General features: G+C 34.8%; 1 protein-coding gene across 5 annotated transcripts in view; it reads right to left on the reverse strand.

Moving 5' to 3' along the window:
• SSBP2 (single stranded DNA binding protein 2) overlaps nucleotides 1-20,217 on the reverse strand; it is a 282,421-nt gene that overhangs the window by 21,973 nt on the left and 240,231 nt on the right. For all 5 annotated transcript variants that reach the window (XM_044916977.1, XM_044916976.1, XM_044916975.1 and 2 more), the window contains 3 exons: nucleotides 15,150-15,198; nucleotides 4,062-4,097; nucleotides 2,160-2,214 (listed from right to left, as the gene is read on the reverse strand). In XM_044916977.1, the coding sequence (XP_044772912.1) occupies nucleotides 2,160-2,214; nucleotides 4,062-4,097; nucleotides 15,150-15,198 (140 nt within the window). The remainder of the gene's footprint in view (nucleotides 1-2,159; nucleotides 2,215-4,061; nucleotides 4,098-15,149; nucleotides 15,199-20,217) is intronic.

Consider the following 20,217-nt stretch of genomic DNA (forward strand, 5'->3'; position numbering starts at 1 on the left):
CCCAGGCTGCTGGTTCTTTCCTCCATCTACTAAAATTCCACTCATTACTCCAGGCCTACTTCTTACATGAATTTTGTTTCCTGATACTTCCAAATTGCTCCCCCATCATTGAATTCCACTTTGCATTCTAGTTAATATTTTGTCTTATTCTTTCCTCCTGCTTCCAACAAGGTTATAATAAGTTCATTGAGAGAAGGAAAGATATCATGTCTTATATTGTGTGCCACAGACAATAAATATCTGCTAACTGAGATTTAACTAATGGAAAACACTTTATCCCATAAAAATGTATCTTTCAGGAAATCTTGGATTGCTTTAAACAGGAAATCTTCAAATGGTTTTTCATCTTTGTTAGCCTTACTAATTTTTTAAACTAATTTTAGTAATTAATTTGGAAAAAAAATATGCTGTGTATTTTAAATATGTAGAAAGAAAAATAAATTTATTATTCTTAATACCAATCAAAAACATAATTTCATCTAAAAAACTCAGAGGAATAAGGTTGGCATTTTCTAGAAAATATCTGACTTCTTTTTATATACAGAGAAACTTTATAATAAAGTATATCTTCTGGCCACTTATTTTTGGGGGGGGGAGGGTATTGGCTTCATCGCACAAGGCTAGGAAGACATACTGGTGGCAATTTCTGGCTTGAAAGGCTAGAGTGTAATCAGATTACTTATCACCTGCAAAGTTTAGCAGTTTCTCCAAAAAATTTCTCTTAGATTATAGTGAAGTGTTTATTAATCACATGCTACCTTCATAAATTAAACATTTAACTTCACCATACAAGAATGCAAATGTGGGCAAGATGTTCAATTCACATAATTCTATCTTGAATGAATTCTGTTTCACTTCAGTGAAGATGCTCTGAGGACAAAAATCCATGAAATATTTATGATATATTCCAAAGAGTTAGTGAAGCAAAGCAAAATTTTGTGTTAATTATCAAATTGATGCTTTTTCAGACTGAAAAAGATTCAAAACTTAAAAATTACTATTTATTGGTATGATTAATGATATTTAATTTCAAACTTCCATACATCTTAGATTTCAACAAACCAGCTAAGAACATATGAATTGAACAGTGCAACATAATTAAAAATTTTTCCTAATCATAAAAATTTCCCATCTATTTCATTACCCAGATGTTAACATTGATAAAGTCCTAGCTATTTCTTTGTTTTCTACTTTCTACATTTCTGTGTTATATATATTTTAAAATAATAATTGGGATCATATTGTATTAAATCATGAACATTTATTCTCCATTAAATTCTTTGATTATAATTTTAATGGCTACATTATATTCCATAAAAATTAATTTATTAACATCACTAAAATTAGATTAGGTTTGAAGGTTGTATCTACTATTTCACTATTAATTATAAACAAATGAGTACCCCTACACATAAATCTTGGGTTGTATCGCTAATCATTTCTCAGAGAAGGATTATAGAGCAAGTGGTATGAACTTTTTCATGGTTTTTGATACATGTTGCCAGAGCTGTTTCCAGGGGGGCTGAACCAATGTCAACTCCCACCATTAGAGTCCTCAAGGAACAACACATTTAATAGTCTATGTTAAAGTCTCAAAAAGAAAAGATAAAGCTATTTAAAATCATCACATGAAATGATGATAGAAATATTGAGGTATTTTAGTTTACCAAGGTTAAAAGAAAAAAAAAAACTTCCTCCACTACATAGTGAATCTATTAGCTAATAAATCCATATGGACGTGTAAACATATCTACACCCATCTTAGTAAATAATGGTGGGTCTGATCAAACCTAATGGATCCATGTATTTCACATGTTACTTACTTATGCAGAATTTTTCTAAGTTGTGAGATCTGGATTTTTTTTCACAGTCTCAAGGAATCTTTTTGTCAGATAAATTATTGGGCAATTCATATAGATTAACACCATTTTTATCCTGATTATATCTGTTACCCACACAACAGGAATTTTCTACATGCTCCAAGTAAATCGGACAATAGTTATTTAAGAACCCTGTTTCTTCCTACTTGTTACCCCTAGTCTACTTCTGTTACCATCAATGAGATAATGAATACTACTAACCTTCTGTCATAACAATTTTTATATTTTGTAATTTATTCTAATAATCAAATGCCCATGTGACTAGTGTGATTACAATACCTGCTGGACTAGGCATGATGGGTGTTCCTGGTGGCCCTCCACCTCCTGGAGGACCCTAAATAATTATACAAAATTTCAGTAAAAATAAGGCACTTCATCAAACAATATAAGGAAAAACAGAAGAAGAGTTAGACTTATCTATAATAATCCAATTTGAAAATCACAGAGGAAATATATTTTCTCCATAATTTTTCTTTGAATGCACAGTCATTTCAATATTATGCAAAATATAATTTAGCTTAAATATGTTGAGACTGTTTTGACAAGTTTCCAAAAACAATGAGCCTGTAACACTGATTTATTATTCATGACTTAATCACATCAGGTATATAATGAGGTTAAGGAGAAGCCATTTATTGGGGCCTTTACAAATCCATAAAACAGCATCATTCACGTGTATTTGTGATTTAGTTTATTGTAATTTTCTTATGTTTCATATCACGGTTTTTTATAGGAAGCTAAAAACTCAAATATACTCATATGTTTAAAAAAATACACTGATATATTTCTCTATTGGTATCAACTATAACACTTCTAGAGTATTGAACCTTCTGCTATCACGTCAATTAGAAATGAGAGGCAATGTTGACTAATGCTGTGGGTTACTAATCAATCTGAAATGGAAATTAGGTGATTCTAAGGTTAATTCAATTATTTCAGATAACCAAAATGGATAATTCAGGCAAAGTGTTTTAGAATTTTTCAGATGTACCATAATTAATCTGGGTAAATTACTAAGTGGATAAATTTGTACTTCATTCTGAATGTGTAGACAGAGCCCACTAATTATTTCAAATTATATATATATATATGTATATATATATTTGTTATTTAATAAGCAACTTCAATTTTGTTTCAGATAGAAGTCTATAATTTCATAAAACCATATATTAGGCTTATTCTCAAGGATTTAAGAAAAAAACAGGTTTTACCCACATGTTCTTACTTTCATTTTTGCTTCAGAGAGAATGTGAAAAAAGTTAGACTTTCTTAGTTTGTACAGCTTAAGAGGACACTGAGCACTAAGTTCACAGGTCCAAAACAGCGTGTGCTTTTTTTTTTTACTATGTTCATAAAACATTATTTCTACGAGAGTAAAATGCTCATTGATCTTCTTAGGCCCTCCTCTTTTCCTGCCCCAGTTAGCCACCACCTCTGAAATTTCTTTAGGAAAGATTTTCCTTTTTACCATTTTATCTAAGCTCTTCTGATAGGCATTTACTCCTAAATATTATAACAATGTATCTTCCAGAGTGGCCTTGAGATGTAGCAAGGATTATAATGTAATTATGGTTAAAAGGTCATTTGTAAGTTCAAGAAGTCAGGTAAAATCTGCTAATTTGAATTTAGGTGTGTGTGCATTAGTAGAAAATTTTAACATGTACTAAATAATACTAAATAATAATAAGAAGAAAAAGAAGTGTTTCTAATTTCTAAGCATAAAAAAACCCTCAAGAGCCCCTCCCCCCAGATTACTAGTCATTATTCTGATTCCCTTTGTGATCGGGAAAAGTTTAATGTCTTCCTCAACTTTGTGTGTGGTGAGTGGGGTGAGGGAGGGGGTGTAGATTATTCTCCTGGAGAACTGCAAATTCAAGCTTATCATTGTGTAACTAGGGATGGCTTTCTTCATGATTGGACAGAGTGTATTGTATTGGTTTACAGAAACATATGCTAAAGTAAAACACAGTACTCTGGGCAATTTTGGCCAGATTGATAACTGTTTCACTAATGAACATCAACATATGTAGTGAGGTTGGCAGACGAAAAACTCAATACGTATCAGATGTTCACTTCTTGGCCAATACACAGGGGCTCTTCTTAACATCTGGACAACTATTTCATTGCCCAAATAAAACATAACATCAAATCTTATGAGCAAACAATCCCAAATGTACTTACTACATAATTCCCAGGAGATGCTGAAGAGTATGGTATCTGGAACATGAATAGGACAAAGAAATATATATTTTGATTCATGTGATAGTATGGAGACTTACCTAAAATGAATCTATTTTCTGACTTTTATCAAGTTTTAAAATGTATCACAAAGGATGGTAAAAAAAAAAAGAATAAAGGCATTTATGTCTGTCTGAGTGCTAGAAAAATGAATAAATGCAACATTATCTTGAATTTATAAAAAGACTGGATTTAGGTCAAGAGGAATTTAGACAGAATTACAGCCTCAAGTTATACTCGTTTCAGGGCAGTTGTACTCACTGCTTGATGCTAATGACACTTATTCTGTAATTAGAAAGATACATATTTGTGCAGCTAAAAACCAGAAATCGGAGTTTTCAAATTAATAGCTATTACAGATGCAACTCCTAATTTATGTGCATTCTGGGATGCATTATTATTATTTTTAAGATAGGTTTCAGGCTACTACATTCATGTGGTATGGGTCAATACTTGATCAGCAGGCCTCATATTTTCCCCCTTTCTTTTCTAATTAGCTACTAGAAAATAATATAATAAATGTATAAGATTTTGTTAATATAAGACTCCAAAAACTACTAATTTGTGGGGATCAGATATGGGTAACAAATTCCTTCCCTTCAAATCAAGCTCTTAGCCCAACTCTTTTTTAGAGATTACAGAGTATTAATACAACATTGCTATCATAATTTAAGAAATGAAAACTAGAAAACAGATATTTAAAACTAGGCCCTTGAGTGTGATTAATAAAGAGAGCTAAATCCAAATATTTTCTTTTTTTCACAGAAGCTCACTAGCTCACTTGCATGAAGATTCTGCATATCCAGAGCAGATATTTTTGCCTTATTCTGGAAAAAGCCAACAAACTACTACCTTCTTTGAGGCAGACAGCCAGAATTGGACCATTAGAATAGTGAAAAGATGATAGTGTCTTTACCCTAAACCCCCTCTCTACCTCAACACCTTCCATATAATTAAACATAAAAATAATATGAAACTCTAAAGTAAGAAGAAGGAAGTATAACAAAGTTATAATTTTCCTTTAATGAATAATTCTTTAATTCGAGGGGAAAATATTTAATATTAAGTTATTTGAAAATTCTCTCCTTGTTGCATGGACACCAAACAACAAGGAGAGAATTTTCAAATAACTTAATATTAAATATTTCCGTGCCTCTGAGGCCCCTGCTTGGCCTGCCTACAGGAAATTCAGCCCTGCAGATGGTCATTACCAGCCTGCCCAGCATCACTAATGATGAGGATTACATCCACTAGGAGCACTGAGATCTTGATGGCCGGTACACACTTACTAAACTCGGTAGTTGAATACAACTTTGCTCTCCTGGGCCCCTTTCAGTTCATGATCTACCATCCATCTTCTGCTTCTTATTTTAAACATGTGCATTTGCTCCCTCCAAATCACCACCTTATCTGTTGGCTCCAATATTCATCTCCTTATAACTTTAGCATCCGGCCCATGTTCTTCTACCTCTCTCTAGTGCCTACCATCATTCTTTACCAACTTCAAAATATGATCTAACCACCCCTTAAATCTTTGGAATTTAGGGGCACCTGCGTGGCTCAGTCGGTTAAGCATCCAACTCTTGATCTCAGCTCAAGTCTTGATCTCAGGGTCATGAGTTCAAGCCCTGCGTTGAGTTCAAGTCCCAAGTTCCAATAAATCTTTGGAATATACACTTCACTGCCTTCCTTCACTTTACAATATACTTCCTTCTCCTCCATTTGTGAGTATGACCACATCCTAGAACTCTTTACAGAGATCTAAACAACTCCCTTGCCTGACACTTTTTTATTCCTCATGACACTCACAAATATTCTATATTCCAACCAGAATCTTCTTCCATCACAATTCCTCCATGTTTATTAAGTCCATTATTTCCCTATTAGTTTCCTACTAAATTGCTTCTGCCCCTCCCCCACACCACTGTCAGCTTTTTGTTTCTCTCTCCAGTATTTTAAATTCATTATCCTAAAGCCTACTTTGTTGTTGTTGTTGTTTTAAAGATTTTATTTATTTTTTTGAGAGAAATAGAGAGAACGGGAGTGAGCATGAGGTGGGGTGAAGGGGGGCAGAGGGAGAAGCGGACTCCCGGCTGAGCAGGGAGCCAGAGGACATGGGGCTCCTCAATCCCAGGACCCTGGGATCATGACCTGAGCTGAAGGCAGCCGCTTAACCGACTGAGCCACCCAGGTGCTCCAAGCCTACTTTGTTAATTTCCATCTCTTTGATCAACCCCTAACCACATTTTCTGTTTCACAGTAGAGATTTCCTGGAGAGAAACACAAAACAAGGGACAAGGTCCAAAATATAATCATGTTCTCCAATGTCAACCTACTCTTCACTAATATCTGGAAGCATTTTGGCTTGGCCTTCATGGAAGCCCTGAAGCATTCTAGTGGTGTGCCAGTAAACCCAATGAACTCAGGGAAGGAGAAGGTCCCAATTTGTAGCATTTGCCAATTTATGTGGTGTGAATATTCCCACATGGAAGATTTCAAGCTACCAATGATTTAACAGTCAGCTCAAAAAATTCTTGAATAATTAACAATTGACTTTCCTGAGCTGGCTTTCATGATGATTACAAAATCCAGAGTTGGTAGTTGGCCCTTTTTCATATGTTAAAGCTATCAAATTCTTGCTATACTTTCATCTTCAATTCAACAGTCCTATTAATAGATTAGAATTTTCATCCATTCATCCAGGTAGAAAAAAGATAATCTTTCTGTTTGTTTCCAAAGCTAGCCCCTCCCAACCACCTCATTCTCCTAAGTCCTTGCTCCTTTTATAGTTTCTGATTTCTCCCTCTTCATGATTCCTTTAAACACAGTTAAATATCAACAAACAAATAATGCAATATATGTTAAGAAAAAAAAAGAAGAAGAAGAAGGTAGCAGGAGGGGAAAAATGAAGCAGGGGAAATCGGAGGGGTAGACGAACCATGAGAGACGATGGACTCTGAAAAACAAACTGAGGGTTCTAGAGGGGAGGGGGGGTGGGAGGATGGGTTAGCCTGGTAATGGGTATTGAGGAGGGCACATTCTGCATGGAGCACTGGGTGTTATGCACAAACAATGAATCATGGAACACTACATCTAAAACTAATGATGTAATGTATGGGGATTAACATAAGAATAAAAAAAAAACACAGTTAAATATCATAAACATTTAAAAATACTTAAATTTGTGACCTCATCTAGTTCAATTTCTTTCCATGTGTCCTGTCAAGCTCTTGGCTTATACTCACTGTTTCTACTTCATATTCTTTGATGCCCTCATTAAAAGAAAAAGAACATTTGGGTTCCTACCCCTAGTAGCACTTCAATGAACCTTTACTCTTGAAAGTCACCAGTAGCATCTGACAGCCTAGTGTGAGAGACATAAAATATAACAATATAGGTAGAAGAACTATGTGGGTACAGAAGACATTTGAGCTGGGTAGCTGACTTACAGAGATTAAATGACCACCAGAAAGACAAAGTAAAGGATCAGCATGAAAGAAAGAAAGAAAGAAAGAAAGAAAGAAAGAAAGAAAGAAAAAGAGAAAGGAAGGAAGGAAGGAAGGAAGAAAGAAAGGGAGGGAGAAAGAGAGAAAGAAAGAGAGAAAGAAAGGGAGGGAGAAAGAGAGGGAGAAAGAAAGAAATGGTATATAATCTTACACAGCTGGTACAGTGTGGTACTTATAGGAAATTGTAATAAATGATAAGCATATATGGTCAGACTGTGAATGCATTTATGCTATAGGAAATAGGGAGTCACCGGTTTTAGAGAGACATGTTCAAATTTATATTTTAGTAAGATAACCCTAGTTCATCATGAAATAAGAATACAAGTTAGGAGTCTATTGCAAAAGGTCTAGGCAAGAGATTACAGTGTTGTAGGCAGTGCTGATTAAGGTAAGTAGGAGTAAGAAAATTTGAAAGACTTTTCACAAATGTACTCGGCAGGGCATGGTGACAAACTAGGTGTGGTGGACAGGGAAGGCAGAAGTTAAGGCAATTCCTAGCTTTCCAACTTGGTGAGTGGGTGAACGATGGTGCTACTAATTTATATGTAAGGAATTCAGGAAGGGGGGCAAGTTTGGGGAAATATCCAACATGTTGAATTTGAAGGCACTAGTAGACAGTGAGGTTTATCTGATCAACAGATATTTAGAAATATACATCAAGAATTTAGTAGAAATTAGGACTAGAGATAAAACTTCAACTGAATACACTTCCATTTTGTGCTGGGCACAACACTTGACCTAGTATTCTATTAGATTGAGCAGAAGATTTAACATTCCGAAACAAAGCTCCCTGTCTACCTTCTAAACCTCCTTCTTCTCTTACATTCTCCCTAATACTAGTCAATTCAAAGACTTGAAATCACCTTCCACTTTTCCTTTCTCTTTATCCCCAAATCAAAGGTCACCAAGTGTTTTTGATTTTATGTGTGAAATGCATCCCCGTCATTCCTTTGATCACCACTCTACCTCAGGTTCTGATAACATTTTATAAAATCCATTACTATAATCTCCTAATGTCATTTCCCCATTGCATCCATTTTATAGACCATCTTCCTAAAATATAGCTCTCTCAGGGCGGCTGGGTGGTTCAGTCATTAAGCGTCTGCCTTCGGCTCAGGTCATGATCTCAGGGTCCTGGGATCGAGCCCTGCATTGGGCTCCCTGCTCCCCGGGGAGCCTGCTTCTCCCTCTCCCCTTCCCCTTGCTTGTATTTCCTCTCTTGCTATGTCTCTCTCTGTCAAATAAATAAATAAATAAAATCTTAAAAAAATAAAATATAGCTCTCTTCCACACAGATGACACAGTTCAGATTTCTCCATTCAAAAGCCCTGTACACATGATGGTCCTCTTTTCCTCTTTTCTGCTTTGTCACCTTCTATGCCTTCCCAGACAATCTGTCCCCCTAGCCACTAACAGTCTAATTATTTTTCCTCAAACATTTCCTACATTTCCCCTTTTATTTTTGTCCAAGCTTTTCTCCACCCCAGTGTCCAAATTCTCCCAATGTAATTAATCTCCTCCTGCCCCTCTCCAGACTCCATACAAAATATCTATTAACATGAACTGAAAGATGAAAACACAGATGTAGAAGATAAGCAAGATCAGAGAGCTAAAAGATCAGAATCATAGAATTAAAAGAATTTTTATTTGCAGCTGAGAAAATTAAGGGCCATATAGACTGTCTGGTTAAGCTAGGCAGATAATTCAAGAGCTGTGACCAATAATTCAAATATTCTGAAATATTCTGACTCCTGATATCCATGACAGTGGTGCCGTAACAAGGGGAAGAGCAGAGTAGCTAGAAATTTTGGTTTCTTTTTTTTAAAATGGTTAGTAACATTCTTCAACTGTGAAATTTAAAACTACCTTAGAAGCTACTGGTTCACTAGAAACCAGGGAAGGGCAACATCAAGACACCCTCTGTGCCAGTGTAAAGTTGAAAATATTCTATTATTTTTTAGGGCTTTTTTTTTTTTTTTTTAATGAGCATATATTTGTACAGAGCAGAGCCTATCTGGAGTAAGATATTTTTATTTCCTTTGGGCTTAATCATTACAATAGATTGTCATTTTTTTTCTTTAAAGGAGTTTCTTTCTTTTTCCTGTCACGTTAGTGAGTTGATGAATACAATGCTATACTGGACATCTGTAGCTTTTGCTTATCCCCTCTTCTGCTAACAATTCCTTGAATTTTCTTTGGTGAACCATACCTCTTCTTTTTCCATGTGGTTTGGGTGGGGCTTGGGCATGGGCCTGTGTGACCCTGGCCAGGCTGAAAGAGTATTGTAACCTCAGGTCATAATTCATGAACGAGCATATGACCCAAGCTAAACAAATCTAGTTCAGTTAGTTATGCCCAATTCCTATGTTTAAGTAATAAAGAGTTGTGCTTTTTTGTACTGAACTGAGAGCTCTGAGGATATACATCTGGAATTCCACACAGTCTTCCTGTCATGGCAAGGAAAAAAGGTAAGCGATAGAGACTGGGTCCTGATGACATTATCTGGATCCCTGGAATCAAATGCGTCCCAAAGCAAATTTATATCTGGACTTTTCAGATACATAATCCAGGGATATTCTCTCAATATGAGCCTAGTCTGGTTGTTTTTCTGTACCTTGTAATCAAAAGTGTCCCCAGACAAGATAATTAAGATATTTTCAATAATAGTGCTTGCTACTTAATGATGAGAATGTGCTATATAGGTAAACCCAAGTGCCCAGTTCTTTTGAAAGATATAAAAAAGAAAAAATCATTGGTGGATTTGTAAATAAACTTCCAAAGAAGAATCTGAGGCCAATATTGTAATGTTCAGGTCGAATGAAGTTAAAAGTAAAAATCATACTCTTATTCTGAATTAAAATTATGAATTTGTCCTTAAAAATGTTTCTTCTATGTTCCATGTAAAAGGGTGCCAAAAACTTTTGATTAAAGTACTTTTACATGACAAAACTGTGGATTGATAAAGATGCAGCAAATAAATAAATATATTATACATAATGGTAGGCAGATTTTTTATTTTCAAAGAAGTGAAAAGCAGAAAGTCTAGAATAAACCCTGTGTTGGATTGAAACTGAAGCATTGGTGGGTACTCATGGTTTTAATACATATAGATAGATACAGAAAGATACAGATGTGTATGGGTATGTGCATGAACATACATCTAAATCCTAGTTATGTTGGTTGAGAGGCTCTAGAAGCCATATCACTCTGATAGGCTCTAAATACCACTCTCCACTAAAAGGAACCATGGCTCCTTAAAGAAATGGCTGTTTCAGGGCTAACACTGGGAAAATTTAGGATGAGCTTCAGGTGCTCAAAGAATAATGGAGACATGTCAAAAGGACAAATGAGGATGCCTGGGTGCTCTGTCGGTTAAGTGTCTGCTTTCAACTCAGGTCATGATCCTGGGGTTCCTGGGATGGAGTCCTGCAGTGGGCTCCCTGCTGAGCAGAGAGTCTCCTTTCCCTCTGCCCACCACCCTCGCTTGTGATCTCTCTCTCAAGCTCTCTCTCAAATAAATAAATAAAATCTTAAAAACAAACAAACAAAACAAAACAAAAAACAGACAAATGACTCAGCTTGAAGGGGTTCCTACTGGCTAAATCTGGAATGATCTTAGCATCAAAAATCTATTGAATAAAATAAGAGTCCACAAGTACATCTGATATACATGAATGAATGAATGAATGGACAAGAAAGAAAAGCTCTTTGTTATAGTAGAGAGTCAACTAATAAATGGAGAAGGAAAGACAGAATTAGAAATCAGCCATTTGGCAATCAACTTAGCAAAAAAGCCAGTTTGGGCAAGAGTCATCAATGGATACCAAACATAGCAGATGAATGTATGAGGAAGAAGAGGATATTTACTGTAGTTTCAAAGTATGTCTCCATAAGTTAATAATTAAAAAGGAAAAACAGCAATTTTACAGTACAGAAGCCTGACAAGCACCACCCTTAACTAAAGGATCAAAGTTAACAATACAAGCAATGGGACAAATCGCCATCACATGCTTTCTGAAATGGTGCGCTGAGAAAATCACAACATCACTTCTGTGGCATTCTTACCAAATATGTATTACCTGAATCTAATCATGAGGAAACATCAGACAAATTATGGCACATTCTACAAAATAACTGATTTGCATTCATCAAAACTGCAAGGTTAAGAAAAACACAGAAAAGATTAAAGACCAAAAGATATGATTCATAAATGTAACAAGTGAACTGGGATTTTCTTTTGTTACCAGAGACATTGCTGGGACAATTGGTGAAATCTGAGTGGGGTCTGCAGATTAGAAAATAGCATTACAGGGGCGCCTGGGTGGCTCAGTTGGTTAAGCGACTGCCTTCGGCTCAGGTCATGATCCTGGAGTCCCAGGATCGAATCCCACATTGGGCTCCCTGCTCAGCGGGGGGTCTGCTTCCCCCCTCTGCCCTCTTCCCTCTCGTGCTGTCTCTCATTCTCTCTCTCTCTCTCTCAAATAAATAAATAAAATCTTTTAAAAAAAAAGAAAATAGCATTACATCAATGTTTATTTTCTAATTTTGATCTTTACTGTAGTTATGAAAAGATAGCGTATTTACTTTTAGGAAACACATACTGACATATTTGGGGTATGATAAAGGGTCATCATGTCAGCAACTTAAATACAGCTCAAATGGCCCAGGAAAAAAAAAATGTATATGCAGAGAGTAGAAATCATAAAGCAAATATAGTATGTAACTTTAACGTTAACTTGGGAATCTGGGTGAAGGGTGCACAGAGTTCTTTGTACTATTCTTGCAACTCTTCTATAAAGCTGGAGTTATTTTTATATAAATATTTAAAAGAAAAAAAACAGTATACAAAACATATTTGGAAACAGCAAAAACAAAACAAAGCAAAGAAGTATTAAAGAGGGATTTTTTTCCCCCTAAATACCATTGATTATATTCTAGTGACAACTCATCTGTACTGTTTTGATTTCCAAGTTCCTAAGAGTTCTTGTCCATGTTTTTAATTAGACACTTTTTATTTTATATCAGTGTAGTAAGTCTCTGGCTCTTCAGGCCTACATTTTAGAGTGGTTATTTGTTTCATGTGTAAGCCCTATATTTTTGCCAGAAAGTCATCAGTTTTTTATGATTTTTTTTTCTTGTTCTCAAAATCAGTCATTTTTTGGAGGAATGCTTTGCCTTTCTGAACTCAGGATGATGACCCCCTTTCTCTTTCTGAAGAGAAAGCCGTAGGCCTTCCCCACTTTTTTTCCTTATTCACATTTCTTTGAATGAGGGGGAGATGTATCCACATGGTATAGCTATTAACACACGGGATTGTTTTCAATTCTCCTACTTGACTGCATGTGTGCTGGTCAAATGCCCATCCACAATGACCACTGGACGGCACTTTCATATGCACACCTCCTACCCTAATTCCTAGTGTTTCTCAGGGTCTAAAATAATGCAGAGCTGCTGACTTGTTATAGTACATTCTCCTATCCACAGTACTTGGCTCCATGAAATTCTGACGAGGTGGAAGACATAAAAACTAAAAATCATCACCTTATTTCTGCCTCTCTCCAGTACTCTTACTTGGATGATATATCTGCTTGGTACAATGCACCATTCTCAATATCAAATCCTGCTCACCTTCCTAAGTAGCTTTTGGGGGGAGAGAGTCTCCAGCCGGGTGTGTACAAGGAGGTACTGCTGGAGGCAGGCAGGGGTGGGTGTGAGTTGCACATGACCGCCTGCAAAGGGCGGCGGAGGGAGAGCTGGGAGAGCTGACAGTGAGGAAGAAGAGTCTTCTTGCTTCTAGGTGGGAAGGCTTACATAGTTAAGGCGCACTATCGATTGTGCTTTTTAATCCAGTTTCAACAGACGTGCAGATCATAGAAAGTCTTTCCAGATTCTGGCAATAGGAAGATTGTCACAGTTTTCAGTGTTATAAAAATTTTTTCCCTGTATCTTTATGGGTATTTTATTTTATTTAAAGATTTTATTTATTTATTCATGAGAGACAGAGAGAGAGAAAGAGGCAGGGGGAGAAGAAGGCTCCCCGCTGAGCAAGGAGCCTGACGTGGACTCCATCCCAGGACCCCGGGATCACGACCTGAGCCGAAGGCAGATGCTTAACCAACTGAGCCACCCAGGCGCCCCTTTATGGGTATTTTAACAGAAAGTTGAAAGAACTGTGTCTTGAGCTGCTAGCCAGATGCCATTTTAAAGTGAAACCTTGAATGAATTTGAAAGGCATATAGCAAGAAGCAAATAGAAATGTGAACTCTTCAAAAGCATAGAAGCAAACTAAAAGAATTTTAGAAGATAAAGATACATTATAACACAATCTGGCATAACAGTATTTTAGGAAGATTTATTGAGATTAAATAGTATACTGAAGACCCAAATGAAAGCAAGATCATCACTTCTGTCCACCCCAAATGCTATTTCAATTAGCTATTGAAACCAAAGAGACAGGAAGATAAAATAATTTTTTTTCTCTAAAAATATGACAGTTGCTTACTTAATTGAGAAGAAAGTGATTCTGCCTTAGAAAAGCAATGAATTTAGGATGATTCTTCCTATACCACACATACTTCACCTTAAATTGTCTTGAAGTTGAAATTAACCTTGAACATTGAATCAGTTTCACGTTTATTTAGCTTTAAGGCCACTGCCAGTCAATGAAGTTACCTCTGTGCATATTAGTAAAAGGCATCCCTGCTGGGCAGATACTCATAGACTTTACAAGTGGAATGCAAGCTGTATTTTAGTACTGTACTGACTCCTTTGAGTGAGAAACCTTTGTGCAGTGCACACGCTACACAGTTACACAGCAGACCTCTCTCACATACTAAAGAAACTCAAGGTTTCAAAGTCAAGAAGGGAAAACATCCCCAGGATCATTTAATTAAAATCATATTAATTTTAAGACCAAAAGCTTAGTTTTCAACTTGTGCCTATATTTATGTGACATTATTAAGAGAGAAAAATATTTGTGAGTCAAACTGCTATCACAAAACATGTAAGGAAAATTCACAGCATGTCAGATACACAGATAGATGTGTAAGAACGCCAATTTGGCCAACAGGCACAGAACAAATGTGTACTTGCTTCCTGGGATAGTAAGAGGGCAAACCTAGGTGTAACAGTACAATAAATATAATCATAATAACTCTGAAAGAGATTCAAGTTATCTGGCAACTTAGCAATTATTATAGTTATTTTAGAAGATCAAATCATTTTATGATAAATACATATTATAATATATATAGGCTACTGTAGTATACTTAATCACAGTTTCTGTTTTATTTTTGGACGTCTGGTAATCTATATAGAATGCATGTTAACATTGGACTGTGAAGTGAAAAAATTACATAATTTCAAAAATTATACATATTTAAAAATATATATGCAAAATATATTTTTTGAATGATTACTCTTTTTAAAAAGTTAACATAACCAATTGCAGGACTTTCAAAAGCAAAAGATTTTTGTTGTTAAATGCTACAAAATGCAAAGAAAATTTAAAAATACATATACTCACTGAATTGGCATTTGTTGGGTTTGGCCAAGGTCTACCACCACCTGGACCCCTACAAGATAATATGATAAATGAAATTTTAACTTATGCTTTGAATGTTTCACAATAAGCAATAACAAATCATAAAGTATAACATTTACAATTCAGTTACCATGCAGTTCTAGTTCAACACTGAAATTACTCTCTGTATTTTCATAGCTTTTTTAGTTCTTTTTTTTTCTAAAGATTTATTTATCTATTTTAGAGAGAGAGAGCGAGAGAGTGCATGAGAGTGGGGGAGGGAAAAAGGGAGCAGGAGAGAGAGACTCTCAAGCAGACTCCATGCTCAGCACAGAGCCAGACGTGGGGCTCAATGTCAGGACACTGAGATCATGACCTAAGCTGAAACCAATAGTTGTATGCTTAACTGGCTGTGCCACCCAGATGCCCCAGCTTTTTTATTTCTTAAATCAAAAAATTTTATCATTCCACAAAATAGTTTTCTTCCCAAATCAAACTACTTTGGGTAGGTCCAGTTTTATTTTAAGTTCAATTATTGTAATAAACACTAAAAGTGATAATCACCTGTAAAAGTAAATATATGTATATCTATCTAAATCATTATGAAAACATACTTTTGCAGCAAAAAGCACTAATTATGAAATAAATGTAACGTAATCCTATGACATAAATATGTGCTACTTGTATCTCATTCAAAATTAAAATGAAATTATTTAAAAAATAACAATATATATAAAATGATTGCTCTTATTAAACTACAAATAAATAAATATACAGAGAAGGTGATTAAATAGGACTCTTTAAAAAAAACCACACAGAATATCACAGATTACTTTATACATTACTTTGCATATTATTTTATATCAATCTATCTTTCAGTGCTACTGACAATTTAGTTACTTTTTAAAAAGGGAATCACATTTCTTGTTTTCATAATTACAGTTCAAGACAGTGGCCATGGTAAATCTCGGGAAAAATAGGAAGTAATCTATGCCAATGTATGTCAGTATCTTATTTCATTTTAGGGTGGTGGATAATGTTTTGTATTCTATAGCTTAAAAGGACGTGAATCTTTTAAAACAAAATTAATGCCTAATTAAGTGAAAAAGGTCTCTTGTTCTCATGCTTTAGTATTAAGTATACCTGAGTAAATACTTCTTGATAAAAAGTAGACTGCTGTCAGCAGGTCCTCTGTAATTAGGGTCACTCAAAATTCCCTTTTCCCTCTAATTGCAGTAGAAAGACAGAGGAAATTTAAAAAAAAAAAAGTCCCAATTCTTATTTTAGGGACCTGAAACCTAAAATTCAACGTGTTAGATAGAAGCCATCCAACTTAGCTATGTTACTTAGACTATTCAGAACTGTTTTTCATTTTGTTTTGGAATTCCCCAGGGATATAAACAATAGGGAAGTGCATGAAAATTCTGTCCATGGGTTCTATCAGGTACCCAAATACAATTTTTCCCAATTCTGCTTGAGGAATAAAGGAGAAAATAAGATGCCAGAGAGCTGGTCAAAGTATTGTGCACAGGGAGAAGGTTAGGGGCATTTGTACTGTCTCTGGAAACTGGTGCCTCTTAAAATGGTGATGATGATGATTTTACAATCAACTACTGGGACACTTTAGAAAGATAATCTTACATATAGGATTCAATGTCCTAATGAACAGAAAGTGAGGTAAAACATAGGCTATGTACTGATCAAGTAAAACATTTGATTTGTTTGATGTTAATCCACATGATTTGTTCAATGTTAAATAAAATATAATAAAGAAATTGGGAAATATTTATCTTAAAACAGCATAAAAATATACTATATCCAAATCATGGCAAAATTTGTATACAATGAAAAAAAAATTGTATACAATGATGTTATGTCTATAATGATCTCATAATTTTGATATATTATGTTTAAAACAGGACTATGTAAGATTAAATATAATAAAAATATTTTACTTATCATTTAAAAAATTATTTAATGTTAGATTAACATGCTAAATTAAATGTTAAACATTTTCCTTAAATAAGTAATAGCATTAAATTAAATGTTAAATGTTACAATTATTATCAGTAACAATACCTTTTATGCATTTCAGTTATTTGATAAATAATAATCTAGTCTCAGCACACTATGTATTTCATATTAGACTGTACTTAATATGATAGTGATTTAATAGGATTTAATATGATAATTCACATGGATAAGCTAAATTTTCCCCAATAATACCATTGTGTTTGAAAACATTTTAAGTTTCACAAATAGTGCTAAATAAAATGGGGGTTATATTAGTAAGTAGTTCTTTTAGAACAACTACTTGAGTTCAGGGGCACCTGGGTGGCTCAGTTGGTCAGGCGTCTGACTCGATTTCAGCTCAGGTCATGATCTCAGGGTCATGGGATAGAGCCCCCTGTCAGGCTCCGTGCTCGGTGGGGAGTCTGCTTGAGATTCTCTCCCTCTCCCCCTTCCCCTGCTCTCTTTCTCTCTCTCAAATAAATAAATCTTAAAAAAAAAAAAAAGAACAACTACTTAAGTTCAGTAATTCCCACTCCTTTTGAAGACCATCATTATTATCAAGAAAGTAACTTACAAACTATAATAAAGGCATTATTTTGAATGTAAATTTTTATATGGTACAGTTTGAAGTAGAATCAGGTTAGCCTCATTTAAAAATAAAGCAAAAAATGGAATTTAAAAGAAGTAGGTATTTTTTGGTGAGGGTATACAGTATGATGAAATCAAAGCAACTATGATTACTGTAGAGAAGAATCCTCTTTTTCTTCTATAATATAGTTGTTTTATTTCAAAATAATAACTATGCAAATTTTATCATTCTATAGGATAACAAGAAGGTCTAGATCCTTTGAACCTTTGTCCTCTTCATTTCTTTTTTTTTTTATTTTCTTTATTTTTTATTTATTTATTTGAGAGAGAGAGAAACAGCATGAGAGGGGATAGGGTCAGAGGGAGAAGCAGGCTCCCCGCTGAGCCGGGAGCCCGATGTGGGACTGATCCCAGGACTCCGGGATCATGACCTGAGCCGAAGGCAGTCGCTTAACCAACTGAGCCACCCAGGCGCCCCTGTCCTCTTCATTTCTATAAAATACCAATATATACAAAGTTGAATTAGACATGCTGTAATGCTGAATCCTAAATTCTTTGGAAATTTGTAAAAATATAGTTAATTTATTGTTTTTATTGTTTTCATTTTTATTTTTTTTAAGATTTTATTTATTTATTTGACAGAGAGAGACACAGCGAGAGAGAGAATACAAGCAGGGAGAGTGGGAGAGGGAGAAGCGGGCTTCCCGCTGAGCAGGGAGCCCGACGGCGGGGCTTGATCCCAGGACCGTGGGACCATGACCTGAGCTGAAGGCAGACGCTTAACAACTGAGCCACCCTGGGCCCCTTTGTTTTTTTTAAGAGAGAGAGATAGCAGGGGGAGGGGCAGAGAGGGAGAGAGAGAATCAAGTAGACTCCCCACTGAGTATGGAGCCCGACATGGAGCTCAATCTCATGACCCTGAGAGATCATGACCTGAGCTAAAATCAAGAGTGGGATGCCTAACTGACTAAGCCACCCAGGCACCACTAAAAATGTAGTTAATTTAGAAATAGAGTTTCTTTTAAAAAATTATCTGTAATGCATTTGAAAACATTTACATTCTGGCTATAGTTTGTAAATTCTACTTTAAATTACTGAAATTGATATTACGCTTTTATTTGTAAAAATAGTAGTTAGAGAGACATTAAAAGTATACTCTTAATTTTAGATGACACTATGTATAATCCTGAGTTTAGACCATGGAAATATAAAAATTATATCAGAATAATCATTTTCTTTGGAGGCAACCAATTTTTTAAATGACATTATCAAAATTTTGTTCCAAATAGTTTCCCAGTTAGAACACAGTATTTAATTACTTTAGTGAGCACGATTGGATATTATTTTTCATTGTCATTATACTTTCATGGTAAACAAGAAAAAGTGACAAGCTAAAGAAAACTCATCCAGAAATGATTCTCTGGCAAGTCCCACCTGACCCTAGCACACAAATATCTTAGACTGTTAAAAACATAGTTTAAAGTAACACTATTCCAATGCCTTTTCCTTTAATTTTTAATTTACCCAACATGTAAAAAAGTGACATGAAGAAAGCCACAAATGCTAGTTAGAAATACTTATTTAAAAAAAAGAAAAAAGGAATACTTACTTGCTATTACAGAGTACAGCAAATATGAAGTGAATTTCAATAAAGTTTACTCTATTCAGTACAATGGACATAACATATTTTATTTTTTTATGTCTCTTTAAATTCACGTTTGCTTTGTTGGGGCCAATATCAACACAAGAATCCTTCTCTTTGGTTGGATCTTCCATACTTCAGAACTTCCTTGTTAGAAGGAAATATTTACAAGTGTAAATATGGAAATATTTACATTTTCATTGTTCTTTAAGAATATCCTAATTTATAGAAAACTGAAAACTATATATAAGACCCCAAATAAAAGTCAATGGTAACAAATAATGGAAATCTGAATCTGGAAGGCTTCAAGTTTCTTTAAAAACCAGAAATTATATGAACAGTACAATATTATGTAATAAAAAATATTTTAAAGCATCTGGGTATATTTAAATGAGAAACCCAAATCCAAGTATCAATAAAAATAATCATATTAAAAATTTGAGCCATACTTCTAGTCTCCGTTGTCTAGGGAATTTAATGTATCCATTAAATGTTAATGTTTATCTGTTTATCTGTTTAAGTGTATGTGAGGAAAGGAACTAGACAATTTTAAGCAGCTGAGTCTCTTAGTGGTCACATAAAAATAACTTTTTTCTCTATACTAATAAAAACAGGTTGATCTACAGTTGACCACATGGCTAATTATAGTGAAGTATAATATACAAAATGACATTAGCTACGATCTTAATATTTAATGATAATTCTAGATTTAGGATCATAATATTCAAGATGTATACTGCTTATATCTATATACAGTATTCAAAATTATATTCCCTAAAAGCTATTGCATTTTAATGTCAGGAATTTCAGGTAGGTAAATTTTATATA

This window comes from Neomonachus schauinslandi, chromosome 7 (genome assembly GCF_002201575.2).
Source record: "Neomonachus schauinslandi chromosome 7, ASM220157v2, whole genome shotgun sequence".
NCBI lineage: Eukaryota > Metazoa > Chordata > Mammalia > Carnivora > Phocidae > Neomonachus > Neomonachus schauinslandi.